This window comes from Lithobates pipiens, unplaced genomic scaffold (assembly GCF_037356315.1).
Source record: "Lithobates pipiens isolate NorthernLeopardFrog02 unplaced genomic scaffold, aLitPip1_a1.2 Scaffold_30, whole genome shotgun sequence".
Lineage (NCBI taxonomy): Eukaryota > Metazoa > Chordata > Amphibia > Anura > Ranidae > Lithobates > Lithobates pipiens.
Window position 1 is genome coordinate 126746562 of NW_027507791.1, and position 17165 is coordinate 126763726.

A 17165-nucleotide genomic window follows, 5' to 3' on the forward strand; every position below is an offset into this window, starting at 1 on the left:
ATTTTTCTTGTGTATTGGTAGCCTTTGATAATAAGACTTATATATTGTGGGATCTCAGGCTAGGGTTGACAAAGCTGGCACACATTAAAGTAATTACCGTATGCAATCCAGGGGGTATTTGGGTGTTAGATTAATGTACAGGTGTACCTCTTAGTCACAACTGCCCTAACCTACCCTCTCTAGTCCTTTTGAACCCATCTATACCTCTTGAGGCTCCAAACACCAAATTCTGGTAAATCAGGGGTACCCTCTGGGATCCCAGATTTACAATTTTTAGTGACCACCACTAAGAGGTACCCACAATAACCCAGTGAGATTGATTTACTAAAACTGGAGAGTGCAAAATCTGGCATAGAAACCAACCAGCTTCCAGTTTTTTTGTCAAAGCTTGATTGAACAAGCTGAAAGAGGAACTGCAGTCCGCTCACATAACTTGTAATAAAAACATCTTTGCCATTCTGAAGCTTCCCTCCAACCACTTTGCATATTATTTTATATATACTTTGATTCTGTACTTGCCAAATACGCTGCAGAAATCTCCCTCCGTTAAGTCTGGCTGCATCCATTTTAACTGTGGGCAGCTGAGGCTGCTGCCTGTTCACTTCCTGTATTTACACAGACACACAGAGGCACACCTTCAACTCTGCAGCCCTGCAGCTCTCATTGGCCCTCTTATGACCCCCCCTTCCTAGAAAACTCTCACAAGAGTGAGAGGGAGAATTGTATATGATGTCATAAGCCTAGGCTAATGACCAAGCAAGAAACAGGAAGTGGGCTTTATAAGGTATTTACTGGCAAAAAAATATGTTTTACTATACAAAATTAGAACAACAAGAGCAGAAGATTTAATAGATGGAAAGATGAAAAAAATAACGGTCCGCTTGAAGTTAGAACTGATTTGGTTTCTATGCACAGTTGCACCATAGTTTGCACTCTCCAGTTTTAGTAAATCAATCCCATTATATGCTTCATGTCTTACTTCAGCATGTTGACCCACAAAATATATTCTGGAATCCCATTCAGTGCGTACAGTGTACTCCTGGTTTAGAAGACTAAACATATCTTAGATGTCATATTGTACAATGGTTTGAAGCATATACTGTATACACTTATATATGTCATGGTTGTCAGGTGTTTGCTTTGTGAGTTCTTGTTTTATTTGTCATGACCATTTAGAATGATCTTTTATTCTCTGCAGGTGGAGCTGACTGGAAGCAGCATGTTTGATTATGTTCACCCAGGGGACCACGTAGAGACGGCGGAGCAACTCGGCATGAAACTTCCACCAGGCCGTGGACTTCTCTCGCAGAGTGCCAATGATGATGGTGCCAGTTCAGCATCTTCATCCTCACAGTCAGAGACTCCAGAGCCAGGTAGGTGGGATTGAGGCGCTTTGTGATTATCTGTATAGACATTCTCCATTCAAATCTAGAACTTATTCTTTAAGGAGCACTTTCTACATGCTCATCCCACTAGATACCACCTATAAGTGATATAGCTTTTTGGGTGGACTGCCTCTTTATTACATAACTGTTGTAGAAATCCAGTACAACCAGATTACATCATTCTGCTTAGTGAGGTGACTGCCCGTTCCCTCTGCATGGTTCTAAGCTGTATTTTCCTAGTGTGTGTAGGTGAGGCTGCAGTTTTCTCAGAAAGAGGACATGAACCAGTGAACACACCAAATAATAAGGGAGGGTTATAACCGCTGTCAGGTTGTTTTCCATTGGGGAGATTTCCCTTCACTTCTCGTCCTAAAGCTAGAACAGGAAGTGTGAGGAAATCCTTCCAAAGTGAGGGAATCCGTGGTCGTTGGAAGGAAGATTTTATCTCTGTTCCTGTTCTGGTGACCAAAATTTGTGATAAAAACCTGACAGATGTTCTAATTGCTCTCCACTCTATACACAAAAAAAAGTTTGCCTTTAGTTATACTTTCTGAGTAAAGTTGAGAAACCAATACATTTAGTTAAAACAATTAAACACCTATGCAGTTGAAAATACGGAAAAACACAATTACACAGGAAGGGTTGAGGAAGGCTTGTGACATTCAAGGTGTAGAATGCCATTGCATGCTGGTAAAGGGTGTGGATTGACGATAGTGAAACACTGTGTGAACTCTGAATACAGGATTCTGATGACGACTGATCTGATAAGAAGCAGCAAAGCAGCGAAATCAATGCATTTGAATACAGCTCTACATTTTATTTTCGTGCCTTCTTTCTTGGCCAACAGACCTTTATAAGATAAGCCTCCAACATCATCTATAAAAATACTCTAAACAGGCTTTAAGCTCATTGCTTCAATTCTAGAAAATGGTGGAGGAAGGGGGGCCGACACTGTGGCTCTGTGCTCCCCTACTCCTTCATTGTGCTCTGACGATAATTCAAGCATTAGGGGAAAATCCATTTATAAATTAAACAAAATGACTTGATATCCATCGTTCCCCAGTTCATCACGCTGTTCAAACAGCCACGAGATTGGCGTCTTGTCCCCGGCCTTCCGAGAGCCTTAGTAATTAGATCTGTGACGGATTTATCCTTTGCTGATTGAAGCTTTAAATTAATTGAAGTTCCACGTTTGTGGTTTTCTGTGTTTTTTTTTTCTTTTTTTTTTCATTGCAAGGTTTTTGCCTAGTGCTTATTCTCTCTGGATCACTCTCATGGGGAACGCTGGAATCCGATTTTTTTCCTCTTGTTTCACCGTGTATGTGAGCACAAGAGGGACAGTATTTTGGAATTGAGAGGGGACTCTGGGTCTTTGTTTGTTTAGCTTCTTTTCAAGTTAAGGTATCCTTCTTTCAGTCATAAATACACCCAATACTAGCTACATGATCATTGCTTGTTCTGGGACTAACTTACAATGTATGGCATTGTTGGCAACATATCTTCTTGAATTGAATACAGATTTAGTATTACTCTGCATAATTGTTGGCATAGAGAAATTAGACTATCCTGTGCTATTGTTTATCATTGAAGTTCAAATAAATCAATAGGACACATATTAACATTACCAAATCTCTTGAGATGGATAAAAAAAACAATTCTTTCAAGCTTCCTTGTGTGACCTAAGCCTAGGTTCACATTGATGCAATTTGGCATGCGATTTGACATGTCAAATCTCATGCCAAATCGGCAACTATTGCCGGCAATGGCACCTTCCGAATCGGTGCAACGCTGACTTTTGCGACTTCAATAGACATCTGTGCAGAAACCCGCACAGATGTCTCTGGAATCACCCCCAAAATCGTACTGACATGCAGGTCTGAAATTGTGCGAGTTCAGCTGAACTTGCACAATTTCAATCCCACAGCAGTGTGAACCTGGGCGAAAGCCTAGACCAAATCTCATTACAGATTTAAATAAAAAACATCCCTCTGTTGATATGGATAAAAGAAAACAATGCTTGCAAGCTTCCTTATGTGACCTAAAGCCTAGACTAAGGTCGCATGATTTCTAGTTGCCAGGAGCATTGGGGGAATTATCTTCATTAGAGAATACAGAGCACTTTTTTAATTCATTCTTTTCAACGTGATAAACTTTGCCCTATAGAAGTAAAGTCAAATAAGAGGATCAGTAAAGGGTAACTATTGTACAGCTCCACTAGACAGGAATATGTGATGAGGAATTATGGCTGCCCCATGTATAAGTACAAAGTATATTTTAGAAGCAAGGTTTTTATAAAATAATAATTCACATTTTAACGGGTATTTTTAAAATACTTTTTCCAAAGGTTATTATCCCTTTTTAAGTGGCTTACAAAGTGATCAGCATTTCTCCTTGCCATGTCAGGTTCCCATATATTCAGATAATATATACAATAATGTTCATTTCCATTTGGAGAATTAATATACAGTATACACATCGCTCTGTAGGCATGGATTACCAGAACCCCTAATGGATTTAGGGTCTGTCTACCCAAAACTGATATTACAGTTTTCGATATATGGTGAAGAAATAAACCATTTGGCGGTTTCATTTATCTCCCAGGGAATCTATTGGTGAGATATCTGCACTTGAATTCCTGGTTCTGCACACATGGTTTTGCCATTATGAGAGGGGCCCACTCTCAGGAACACCCAAAATGCTTAAGTAGATATGCGTGAGATCAGAAAATATGACATGTGTGCAAGATAAAAAAGTAAGAAAAAAAAAAGGGGGGGGAAGACTCGATGAAGCACTTGGTCTTTTTTTCTGCCAACACTCTTCTAGTTTTCTATCTAATTTTTGGGGTATTCAATACATTTACAAGACTGACTCAATCAACTAGGCTTCATCTGTAACTAAAATGTCAGTTTAGATAAAATAGATATTAGATCCAATAAATTATAAAGTCTGAATACATGTGAAGCTGAGACTTCATAGACTTCAAGTTACAAACTTGCCAAGATATGGCAAAATTGGCCAGTACACCTAAAACATGACAGCTGGCAGTTCTTGAAAAGCAGGCAGCTTCCTAAATTTGGAAAGGCATTTCCTATAGGCTATACATGCAGGCCTCATGTTCACAGAGACAGGTTTTTCCGTTTTTTTCCCATTCTACCATATTTCAATTTTTTCCCTATTTTATTTCTTATATTTCTTATGTCTGCTCTTCCTCATTTATTCCTATTTTCCATATTACCTTCCCATCCTCCATATATTCCTATATAGTTTCCATGCCCTCGCTCCCTCACCTCTCCCTCCTCTTTTCACCAGTAGTACGCTCCTCTTTTCTCACGCTGCTGCTGCGTACTGTTCTCTCTTGTGGCTCGCTAGCAATTCAATTATAGAGACGCGAGATATCGAGTCTCTGGCGGAGGAAGGGCCTCGGCTGACAAGAAATATGACAGACTACTTACAGCGTGTTTATGCCGTTAAACTTACCCTTGCCACACCTGCAATATGGTAAATAAATGTCAGGGTTTTGTGGGTTTAATAGCATGTAAACACAACTGTGCAAGCCTGCATCTGTTTTGTGCTGTGCACCTGTCTTCTCTATACTGTGATTTTTCTGCTTATACCATCCTGAGTTTTTGTTTTTTGCTCCAGTATTCACAGTCTAAAATCTATGGTAATCTCAGAGTTGTATATGGGAACCCACACAGCCTTTTTCATTGCTGCAGTTCCAAGGACAGTGATAATGTGCAAAGTACTGCAGGTCTTTAGAGAAGTCCATCAGGTTTTATTTATTGTGTATAGATCACCTACTATGTAACTATGTAACTTTAGAGAGTAGTCTGGATTGGCCGCTATGGATGACAACATTTTGATTTCTAACAGAACTGGAAAACACATTGTTTGACTGGGCAGGTTCATGGCAAATTATGTTCAATCTGGATAAATGTAAACTTATGTGCCTGGCTTTGTCCTGGCTTGTCAATTCTGGAAAAAAATTGTTAAATCAATTATGGAAAAAGAGTGATCTTACAGATCACATTTAATACCAACACGCAATGCCAACTTGCAGCTTCTAAAGCTAGCTAGATATGGTCTTGAAATAAAGGATGCATAGACTTAAGACAGACTTCATTTTCCCAAATGCAGTTTATAGCATGTCCATCTTGATTAAGCATTTCAGTTTTGGGCATAAGTTCAAAAAAAGCATATCCTGAAATGGAAGGAGTCCAGAGAAGGGCAGCTTAATTAGTCAGGGACATGAAGCACATATTCTATATTATCATGGAAGGACTAACTAAACTGAATTTATTAACTCTTGCAAAGACACAGTTAGTATATGCCCCCCCCCCTTGTTTAAAGAGGTTCTGTCACCTTTCCTGTTCAGGATCTCTTTAAAGTGTAGATTTTTTTTTAACCAGCACAAGGGACAGTACTTACATTAAATGGCAAGTGTCCCTTGTGGTGAAGGCTGTTCCCTTCATTTTAATCTTCATTGCCCTACCCCCCCCCCCCCCCATACCTCCACAGTGGTAATCTTCTGGTGTTGCAGTGGTTAATAGGAGTAGTTGAACCTGTCATAGCCACTCATCAAGAGTGCCAACAATCCCGGCCGCCCCCCCCCCCCCCTCTTCCATTCATGAAAGCTGTAATATTGCTTTCTGCAATGAAAAGCGCTCTATGAATTGAATTCATCCGCCCATTCCTCCATCTCTCCAGTCATAGAATGCTCTTCATTATGGGAAGCATCTACAGCATCTATGAATGATCAGAGCTTTTCAGTATACTAAAAGACAAATCTGCTGGGTTTGAACTTTGATCGCTTAAATACCTCCAACCCTTGGACGCTTGAAGAATGCAGATCGGGGCAGTGAGCTCTTTGACGGACCTCTTGGGCTGTTTTCCCCCCACTCCAAGCGACCCCCCCCCCCCCCATTGTTTTCTTTCTTTTTTTCTCCCCTTTCTAATTTAGACTTATATGGTTTCCATATTTGCTATTTGGTATGGGGTTTTTGGAAGCATTAGTGACCCATGTTGGCTGGCCGGTGGGTTATGGAGATGCTGAGCTATTATGTTTTTTTTAAGTCCCCTGCATGGGCTTTTAGGGTGGTTCATCTCTGTCTGGCAGACACGTTTTTGTCTCTAACTACTGATTGTAGTTGATTCAGACAAGGAAGACGCTGCTCCAGGTGAGCAGTCACTACAGTCCGGATTTGCTGGGTGCAAGCCACGGCTTGCCACCAATGATCAATAGGAAGAAAAGAATGGCTGCACACCAAAAGAATGTTCGAACTATTTTATTCCAAGTATAGCAAATGACAGCCAGCAAAGACAGAGTGTCTGAACCTAAGAGGTGACGCGTGCGTTTCACAATGACCTCAGTGCTTCTTCAAACAAATCGTTGGAAGGTTCCTGTGGTGTGCAACCTTTCTTTTCTTCCTACTGATTGTAGTTGATATGACAATACGTTATTTTGTTGGTAATGCCTGCAATTGATATACTGATATCACCCACCTGTGTTGTGGGACTTTATTTTATCTCTATCTTGATATTATGATTTGGATACGAGTTGTATGCTCTCTCTTTTTGCCATATAACCTTAATAAAAACATTGAAATAGATCTAGCAGTGCTAGAGTTCTAAACTTCAGGTGGACACACCATGATATTATAGCCATACCCCACATTTAAGTACACAATGGGGTTTATTTACTAAAGCCGGAAAGTGCAAAATCAGGCTCACTTCTGCATAGAAACCAATGAGCTTTCAGGTTGTATTACCAAAGCTTCATTGAACAAGCTGAGGTTAGAAGCTCATTGGTTTCTATGCAGAAGTGAGAAGTAAGTAAACCCCATTGTGTACTTAAAAGTGGGGTATGCCTGTACATAAGATTACTGATGGAATGATGGTTTCCTAAATCTGTGTGCACCTAAATGTGCTGTTAATGTATTATGCATGAAACAGATTGTCAGGAGAGTCTGCTAGGTTCTAGGTCCTTCTTTCAGCCTATAACTGCATGTGTAATTGAATTTATTATTACACACCTTTAATATAAAACATACAGTTATAATTTACTTAGATACAAAGTATATTAGGGGAATTTCCGGCATTGCTGTCTGGGAAATGTACACAAAAACTTCCCCCAGAAACACCAAGACTTCCTGGATAATGACATTTATAGAACAGACTTGTAAGTGAATTCTCTCCCCACTAACACACTCCCTGGTGAACTTTGATCTGTGGCCTGTCCGGGACCAATCAGCAGCTTTTCAGGATCTTCTTAATTCAGCACCACATTCAAACTGCATGGGGCCCAAGCTCCATTTACTTTAATGGGAAAGGCCATTAACAACTTGATCAGCTTGATAGGGCATTCCACTGAAGTGACAAAATTGCCAGCTGCACTTTGCCATGGTAAAGGGGCAGAAGATCTTTGCTGTTTTACTACATTGCTATGTTCCTCCATTGTAGCCTGTCAGCTGTTTGGACTCCTCCCAGGATGTAGTGTTCAGGTCTAAATAGCCAACTGTCTTCTGAGGAGAATGTGTCATCAACCCTGTGAAAACGCCAACATAGAGCTTGCACAGTGTTAGAACTGCAAAGCAACATAGAGGCAAGGGAGTGATAGCGAGTATAAGTGTTTTGGGAGCTTTAACGCAGTGGAACTATACTGCTTTTGAGCACAACAAACCAAAAGCTCTGTTTAATTTGATTAATATTCAAAGCAAACTCACCAAAGAGAGAGACATTATTTTTCATGGAAATTTGTCATTTTATATTGTAGGCCTGTATGTAATCTTTAGGAATAACACACTTAAATCTGTCCAAACAAGAGTCTAGCAGACATCCCGGGTATGATAAAGTTTGAAACACGAAATCATAAATTATAATATAATAAATTACTGTAAATAATTATAACAAATAATAATATATTAATAATAACACAAATCACTCTCGCTCAATTCTGCAAGTGATTTTAATTTATTATCACTGTTTTCTAGCTGGTCTAAAGCCACTTTTGACGTAAAGGGACACTTTTTGGTTGCTATGGACAATCTCAAGTTTCCAGGCAGAAAGAACAGTGTATATAATAAAAAACTGCATGCAGGGCACTGGACAGAGCATTAGGGGCAAAAGGGATGTGAAATAATTTGAAACAGTAATGTAATCTGTAAGTGTACTGTATGTATTTTTTTTTCACTTTTTGAATTTGGCGCCGGGCTCTGTCCCCGAGCGTGGCAACGCTTGCAGGGAACAGAGCCCGGCACAGTGATAGATCGAACGGAGACACGGCTCGCACATACATCAGGGAGACATCGCAGGATCCTGGGGACAAGGTAAGTAACTTTGCTTGGATCCTGCGATGCGATCCCAAGTGTGGCTCGGGTTTACCGCTTTTGGTAATGAAAATTAACCCCAAGCCACACTCGGGATTGCTGCTATGGAAGTTAAGTAAGGGCAGATGATTCATGTAGCATATACTTCCTGGAATCCATTTGCCCTAGCTCAGGCGTGCAGGCAGGAGGGTGTGCTTAGCTGAGAAAGTGCTTCCTCCCCTAATCCTGAAGACTTCTGAGATATATGACATAATTTGCCTAGGCGAGAAAACAGGAAGTAGCTAAAGAAATACAAAAAAAAAGTCAAAGCAAGGAAATATAATGTACCTACCTATTTACTAATGCTAACAGGATAAGGATTAAAAATAGCTTGAGAGAGTGAGTTTTTTTTTTTTTTAATCAACACAAAGGACAGTACTTACATCGAAATGAGAAGTGCCCCTTGTTGTAGGGTTAATATGAGCCACTGGACCTGTAGTATACAGTAAAACCTTGGATTGTGAGCATAATTCATTCCTGAAGCATGCTTGCAATCCAAGGCACTTGTATATCAAAGCACATTTCCCCATAAGAAATAATAGAAACTCAAATGATTCATTCCACTACCATTTATTCATAGGTCCTTCATTTTATAGTCTGTATAAAAAGATTATAGCAATGTGACCAGTTTGCTTAACCATGAAATGTCCATTCATAAATAGAAGCCTCCACAAGGGGATTGGAAGAAAAATCCAGCAGGAGCTACAGAGTATAAAAGAGAAGAGAGGAACCTCTAAGTGTAGCAATATGTTGCTAAATGTTGTACTTTCATTAAATGTAACCATATTGCTACACTTAGAGGCGCCTCTCTTCACTTTTATATTCGGTTGGGGCATGGCGCTACTTGTAGATCAAGTCATCGCTTGTATATCAAGTCAAAATGTATTTAAACATTTTGCTTGTCTTGCAAAACGCTCTTAAACCAAGTTACTCTCAAACCAAGGTTTTACTGAATCTGTGTGGAAGACTGAGAAATTAAATAGAAATGTACAAAGAGACAGCAAATACGGCCTAGGAATCAGATCCAAGATTTCATCATTTTTAAGCTGCAGTGCTAGCCACTGAGTGACTTAATCCTTTCTTTAGTTAATGTTACCCTTATTGTTCCAATCATATGCTGTAGTATAATGATCAGTAGAGATAGCTGAAATGACCATTTCTGAACTTGGCACTCTTTCGTAAGTTGAAAATTTTCATGTGTTTAACCTATTCTGCAATTCTTCCCTCCACCCAGCATTGAAGGTGTCCACACGCACGCTCATCCTCTCCCCACCTCCTAACAAATTCTGTTAATTCTGAGTGAATAGCAAGCAGCTGAGACCTTGTGAGGAGCTGAAGCATTTATTCAGCCGGCACGCAGTTTTTTCTTTATCATAATTATTTCCAAGTCAGATCTCCTCCCTGATTTCCTAACGGGCCTCTCTCTCTCTCTCCGAACAACATCCCGGATCCAGAGGCCGTGATAATTCAAACCCCAAACCTCACGGGTGCTGTACCTTCTCTTTTTTTTTCTTCCACTTCTTTCTTTTTTTTTTTTCTTTTTTATTCAGCTTTTTTTTCCAAGGACATTTTTTATTACAAAGCTGATGAAATTTGCATATTAATTTGTTCCTTTCAGTTTCTCTTTTTTTTAAGATTAGACGTGACAGGCGAGTATCAGAGCTTACGCTAGTCAGTGTGGATAAAACAGGCTAAAACACACTGGGTTTACTAAGAGGAGGAGATGAGGATGTTACATTCATCTGCTGTACAGCTATTACTTAACTCTTGGGCTGCCACAAGGGAGTGCACTGTATTATAAAGGTTTCATCTTGTACATAAATATTTTATTCTTATAAATGTAATATTGATACCAGTGCTTACTACTGGCATCCTTTAGTTAGATGGTATTAAGGACCATGTCCAAATAACACTAGTATATTGGCTGGATTCTTAAATCATTATTAGTTTACCAGTTAATTGAAGTTACCAGTTTTACATCCAAGTCATGACCATTATAAGGCCAAAAGAGGATGTTCTATTGTTTCTCCTGTGTTACAGTATTGTCTTTTTTTAAGGTACAAAGCTGATAGTTTCGGTCACTTAAACTGATTGGGGAAGTCCCAAATAGACATGGGATTTATAGTTTTAATGGGAAGCCTCGCAGGGATTGCTGATTTATTCCATTAGCTTGCTTTAAAGTGGTATTAAATGTTCGGCTTTTAAAAAAAAAAAAAAAAAAAAACATGTCATACTTACCTATTGTGTGCAGTAGTTTGCACAAAGCAGCCCTGATCCTCTTCTCAGGTCCCCTTCCTCCTGGTTGCTTGCTATGGTCCCAGTGGTGCATGCTCGCTCCCAAGCCATGCTCTATGCCAGTGATGGCGAACCTTGGCACTCCAGATGTTTTGGAACTACATTTCCCATGATGCTCAACTACACTGCAGAGTGCATGAGCATCATGGGAAATGTATTTTCAAAACAACTGGGGTGCCAAGGTTCGCGTGTGCGGGAGCCCTTCGTTAAATTCCGTCAGGATATGCCGGACCTGCAGAGCTCATGCGCCGCTGACATCAGCGGCTGTATGCAGAGTCAATATCTCCTAAACTTTGCAGGCCTTATTATAGGCTTACCTGTAGGTATAAATCACCAAGTGGGCAATACAACCACTTTAAGAAAAAAAAATAAGATAATTTTGAAATTGATGGCAGCAACACATCTCAAAAAAGTTGGGACAGGACAACAAGAAGCTGGCAAAGTAAGTAGTACTAACAAGGAAGGGCTGGAAAACTTTTTGTAACAGATCAATAACATGATTGGGCATAAAAAGAGCATTTTAGTGAGTCGTAGGAGTAGAAATGGGCAAACAAATTCAGAACAAATTTGAGTTCCTCAACAAAAAAAATGCAAAGACATCATCTACAGTGCATAATATCATCAAAAGATTCTGAGAATCTGTAGAAATCTCTCCACAGGGTACAAGGCCGAAATGCATTATTGTATGCCGTTATCTTTGGACAGCACTGTATAAAAAAGGGCATGATTCTGTGATGGACATCACTGCATAGGCTCAGGAATACTTCCAAAATTCACTATTTGTGAACAGTTTGTCATGCCATCCAAAAATGTAAGTTAAAGCTCAATCATACAAATAAGAAGCTATATCTGAACATGATCCAGAAATGCCATTATTTTCTCTGGGCCAAAGCTCATGGTCTGTTGTAAAGTGGAAGTGTAGCCAGACAAATCAAAATTTGATACTCTTTTCGGCAACCATGGGCACCACATCCTCCTGACTAAAGAGGGGAGGGACCTTTCCGACTTGTGATCTGTGCTCAGTTCAAAAGCCTGCATCTCTGATGGTATGGGGGTACGTTAGTACATATGAAATGGGCAACTTGCACATCTGGAAAGACACCATCACTGAAAGATATATATATATATATATATATATTTTTTTTTTTTTTACCTACGTAAGGTTTTACCCATTTCATGACCAGGCCATTTTTTGCTATTCAGCACTGTGCTACTTTAACTGGCAATTGCACGGTCATGCAGTACTCTATGCAAATTAAATTTGTATAATATTTTTTCACATAAATAGAGCTTTCTTTTAGTTTTTTTTATATTTTGCTATATAAATGAAAAAAGGCCAAACATTTTGAAAAATAAAATTTCTACTTTCTAATAAAACAAATCCAATAAAATAAAATTTCTTCATAAATTTAGGCCAAAATATATTCTGCTTCATGTCTGGTAAAAAAAAAAAAAAATCCCAATAAGTGTATATTGATTGGTTTGTGTGAAAGTTATCGCATCTACAAACTATGGTATATATATATAAAAGTATAAGATAAATTAATCCTGATGTAATGACGGCCAGTCTGATTTCTTGAGGCCCTTAAAATGCCAGGACAGTACAAATTCTTCTCAGATGACCTTTTTTTGGAAAGTAGACAGTCTGAGGTATTTAGTAAGTGGCATAACTAGTTTTTTGAAGTTGCAATTTTTTGTCACAGTTCTTTTAGAAAATTAAGAAATATTTTTTACATGCTGTTACCAGTGCAGTACAACATCCATCATATGACTGATGTGGTGGTGATCAGGGATATAGACTGGTGACAGTATGTTAAAAAAAAATGATATTTATATCATTTGTTATTACATTTTTTTGTTTAAAATGTTCTCTTTTTTTTCAACTTTTTTTTACATTTTCTTTTTACCCTTTTTTTTTATATATTCTGATCAGAGTGGTTTGGTGTCATCATAGTAACACTGTACTAGTCTAGGGATTTTTATTTATTTTTTAACCACTTTGCTGTTACAATGATGATCATTGTAACAGCAATGTTTTCAACTGTCATGATTAGGTTACATTCACAGCAGCTGTGATTACTAGTGATCTGTGATTGGCTACAGGTAATCACATTGGTGCAGGGTGCTGTGATTGGCCCAGGTACCATTTAACAGCCATGGGCCAATCACAGCATCATTCTATAGGAAACACAGCTGTTATGAATAAAACTCATTCGTACTAGCTTTGTTGACATTGTGATCATGTGATCGCACATGATGCTGAAAGCGCCAGGGTACCGGAATCCGCAATCCACTGTGTCTGGAACAGGCTGGATGATGTACACGTATGTGATCCAACCTGCCTATGCCGTCTGCCCGCATTAAATGTACTGTGGGTCGGTGGTAAGTGGTTAAGTTCCCAGATATTTACAGAGTTTTGTTAAAAGAAAGGGGGATGCTACACGGTGGTACACTTGGCCCTGTTCCAACTTTTTTGACTTGTGTTGCTGCCATCAGTTTCAACGTTACCTTATATTTTTTCTAAAATGGTACATTTTCTCAGTTTGTTTGTCTGTGTCCATGTGAAAAATAAACGAGTGGAATGTGTGGGAGTTATTGCATACTTATCAATCAGCTGCTGCACCTGCAGGGCTTTAATGAGAAAAATTACCGGGTCTGCATCCCTTTAGACGTGATTTCCCTTTTGGAGTATTTCAACAAAAATGACATTTTTGTTGCAGGGGATGCCAAAAATCTTAGTGCAGACATTTTAGGAGGGTGTTCTGTATACCATCCAGGTTACCATATTGCATTGCATTGCGTTTTACAGAAAATGACAGTGCTGCAGATTAAAAAGGAAAGGTAATTCTTTAATAACATTAAATTACAATATGACTTGTGTCACAATCGTTTACCCTATATTATTTTTTAGCTTTATTTGATTTTTTTCCCCCTCGAAAGTGGAGTTACCTTTTAAGGGATCAGGAAAGATTTTTTTTTGTCATTGGATCAAATTGGGCCATGGGTTATTTTGCCCTTTTCTGGACCAACTGTGGATTTAGGTTTTTAAGGATACATATTTCTAATTTATTTATAATAAATTTAAAATATATAATTTATTTATAAGGCTTTGAATTAACTCAATGGATATGTGCCTTTTTTCAGCCCAAGTAACCATATAACTAAAGTACATTTTTAATTGGCTGCTTGTTATGGGTGTTTGAAGATTTGAAAGGCTTGCCATTGTCCAATCAGTGATCCTTACATTTGATCTTTAATTTTCAGATATCTTTTCCTTCTTAGAGAAAGAGTGTTGGTGAATCACTCAACCCTGTTTAAGGAAAATGTTATCAAGGTCAAGAGGGTTAATTCTCTTTGATTGTGTACCAATCTAGATCTTTGAATAAATCCTTAGCACTTAACCCTCCACCCACCTTATCCTTGTACTACTGACCAATACTTAATGTGAATCTTAAAGGGAACACCCAAAAAATTAAATTAACCTGTGATTTCTGATATGCTGCGTACACACGATTGTTATTCCGGACAGAAAAAGACAGATGAGAGATTTTCATTGGAAAATGTGACCGTGTGTATGCTCCATCGTAATTTAGCTGTCAGAATTTCCGCCAGCCAAACATTGATAGCATATTCTCAATTTTCCCGACGGAAAAACTTTTTATCGGAAATTCCGATCGTGTGTATGCAATTCCGACACGCCAAAAATCACGCATGCTCAGATTCAACTACGAGACAGAAACTATTGGCTACTGGCTATTGAACTTCCTTTTTCTAGTCCCGTTGTACGTTTGGTGTGACCGTGTGTAGCAAGACAGCCTGAGCAGAATTCCGTCGGGAAAACCATCAGAGCTTCTTCCGACGAGAATGCCGATCGTGTGTACACAGCATTAGAATGCTGGTCCCAAACCTCTGTACACAAAAATCAATTGAGTTCCCTAGTTTTCCGATTTGTCCATGAAGTGTGTCTCTTCTGCCAGCATGTAGTTTTGTACCAGGTGATTTTTTTTGTAGATCTCCACATGTTTAATGGCAGCTGCCATACCAGAAATGGAGCAGCCTCATGCGATAAAAGAGAAACCAGTGACTTCACTAAGCCATTTACATATATATTGCAAAATACTCAACTATACCTTATATTTTATCTAGTGTATTAGTTCATTTTCTGTTTGTGGTCTTTATGAATATATAAGCAGTTATATTTTGAGCTCAGGATCAATTTGTTTTATCAGTTAAAAGTACTTTTTATCACTGTGTACTGTATTCTATTACTCACACTCTAGTGATCAATCTGGATTACAGGTGTACCCAGTTCAGTGGCAGACTAATACATTTCTGCAGATGATTAAGTTGGGGTTTTAGGGGGAACCTGTCATCTATACATACACAACAGTAGTTTAAAGATACAATACATCTCTAGTCAAAATTTTGCTTTTTAGAAGTTAGAAGCCCTGTGAGTGCTGAAGATTTTTGCTCACTTCCTGTCTTTATGAATGAAAATCTCTCGAGCAAATACAAAATGGCAGTAAAAATATTTGTTGTCTGTAGGGTTGGGGAAGCTATTTATTACTTAGTGTCATCCTTTTGCCTTACTTCCTGCCATAGTGACAATGTTGTCACCAGAAATGGAAATTGAAGCACCACACCACTGCTAAGAGGTTGGATGCAACTTTATTCTAGTAAAAGTCAGATGGACAACCCAAAGAGTAGCTAACATGGTGCTTGATTGAAAACAATGTGAATGTGAGCTAGGAGTTAGGATATTTAATTGTATTTTTTCCAGTGTGATTATAAGCACAAGCCGTGTCAGCAGCTGTACGAATGATTGGATGGCTGCACACTCAGTGCTTGCAAAAAACAGCTTTATTGTAGAACAAAGTCCATAAAAAACAACCACAACTGATCAGGCAGGGAAGGGAAAAGGTAGGTAGACATGTTTCACACAGAAGTTCATGCTTTCTCAATGTCATGTGTATTAGGGGGCCTGAGAGGTCGGCTAAAATTTTCTGCCTTTACAATAATTGTAATCTCTATACTGTAGCTGCCAGCTATTCTGTATATGCATTAATGAAGCTGGAGGGTAATATTTATTGCAAATGAAAAAATACTCTTGTACGCCTACTGCCCAATATCTCTCATCAATGTGGATGTTAAGATCCTAGCTAAAATTCTGGCCAACCGCCTGAATACTGTTGTAGCGAAAAGAGCGATCAGGGAGGCTTTATATCGGTCGGTTCACAAGGATGAATATTTGCAGGTTGTCCCATAATTTACAGTATCCCCATGATTGTTCTCCCACTCATGCTAGCGTGTCACTGGAAACATATAAGGCCTTTGATAGTGTGGAGTGGCCCTACTTGTTTCAGGTGCTACAGCTTCACAGATTTGGCCCTCGCATTATAGCGTGGATAAGACTCCTTTATACATCACCACTGGCACGCATAAGTTAATTCTCATTTTACTGATGCCTTCCCAATAACTAGAGGTACCAGGCAGGGTTTTCACCCATCCTATTCACCTTAGCTATGGAGCCTCTTGTTATACCTATTAGTTGTTCCCCTTTAATTAAGGGCCTCCCTATCTGTAACCATGGGGGAAGGTATTTTGCTTCATGTGGATGACACTCATGACTCCTTAAAAACTCTGTCTGAAATTAACACTTTTGGTGACTACTCTGGATTCTGGGTGAGTTCCCTTTGGATCAAGTGGTGATACATATGATTCACCAGTACCCCAGACTACAAATTGTATCTTCCTTTAGATATCTAGGAGTGTTAGTTAAATTACCTTTATCTTCTTATATTAACAACAATTTGTGCCCCCTATTAACTTAGTTGCAAACTCAGACTAAGCAATGGATGGATCTACCCCTGGATCTTATGGGAAAACCCAATGTCCTTAAAATCTATTTACCAAAGTTGCTATACATTTTGGCCAATTCTCCCTGCAATATCCCCAAATCCATTTGTATACGTATTGATACGATATGCACAGTGTTCCTGTGGAATGGCCGTCCTCCTAGGGTGCCACTTGAGACCTTGTGGCTTCCCACACACCTGGTGGGTTTAGAATTTTCCAACTTTTATCTCTACTACTTGGTATCCCAACTGGTCCATATCCATGA

General features: G+C 39.0%; 1 protein-coding gene across 8 annotated transcripts in view; it reads left to right on the plus strand.

The window, feature by feature from the left end:
* The window catches only part of NPAS3 (neuronal PAS domain protein 3), a 623665-nt gene that overhangs the window by 520754 nt on the left and 85746 nt on the right, over positions 1-17165 (plus strand). For all 8 annotated transcript variants that reach the window (XM_077464822.1, XM_077464823.1, XM_077464824.1 and 5 more), the window contains one exon: positions 1199-1373. In XM_077464822.1, coding sequence (XP_077320948.1) covers positions 1199-1373 — 175 coding nt within the window. The remainder of the gene's footprint in view (positions 1-1198; positions 1374-17165) is intronic.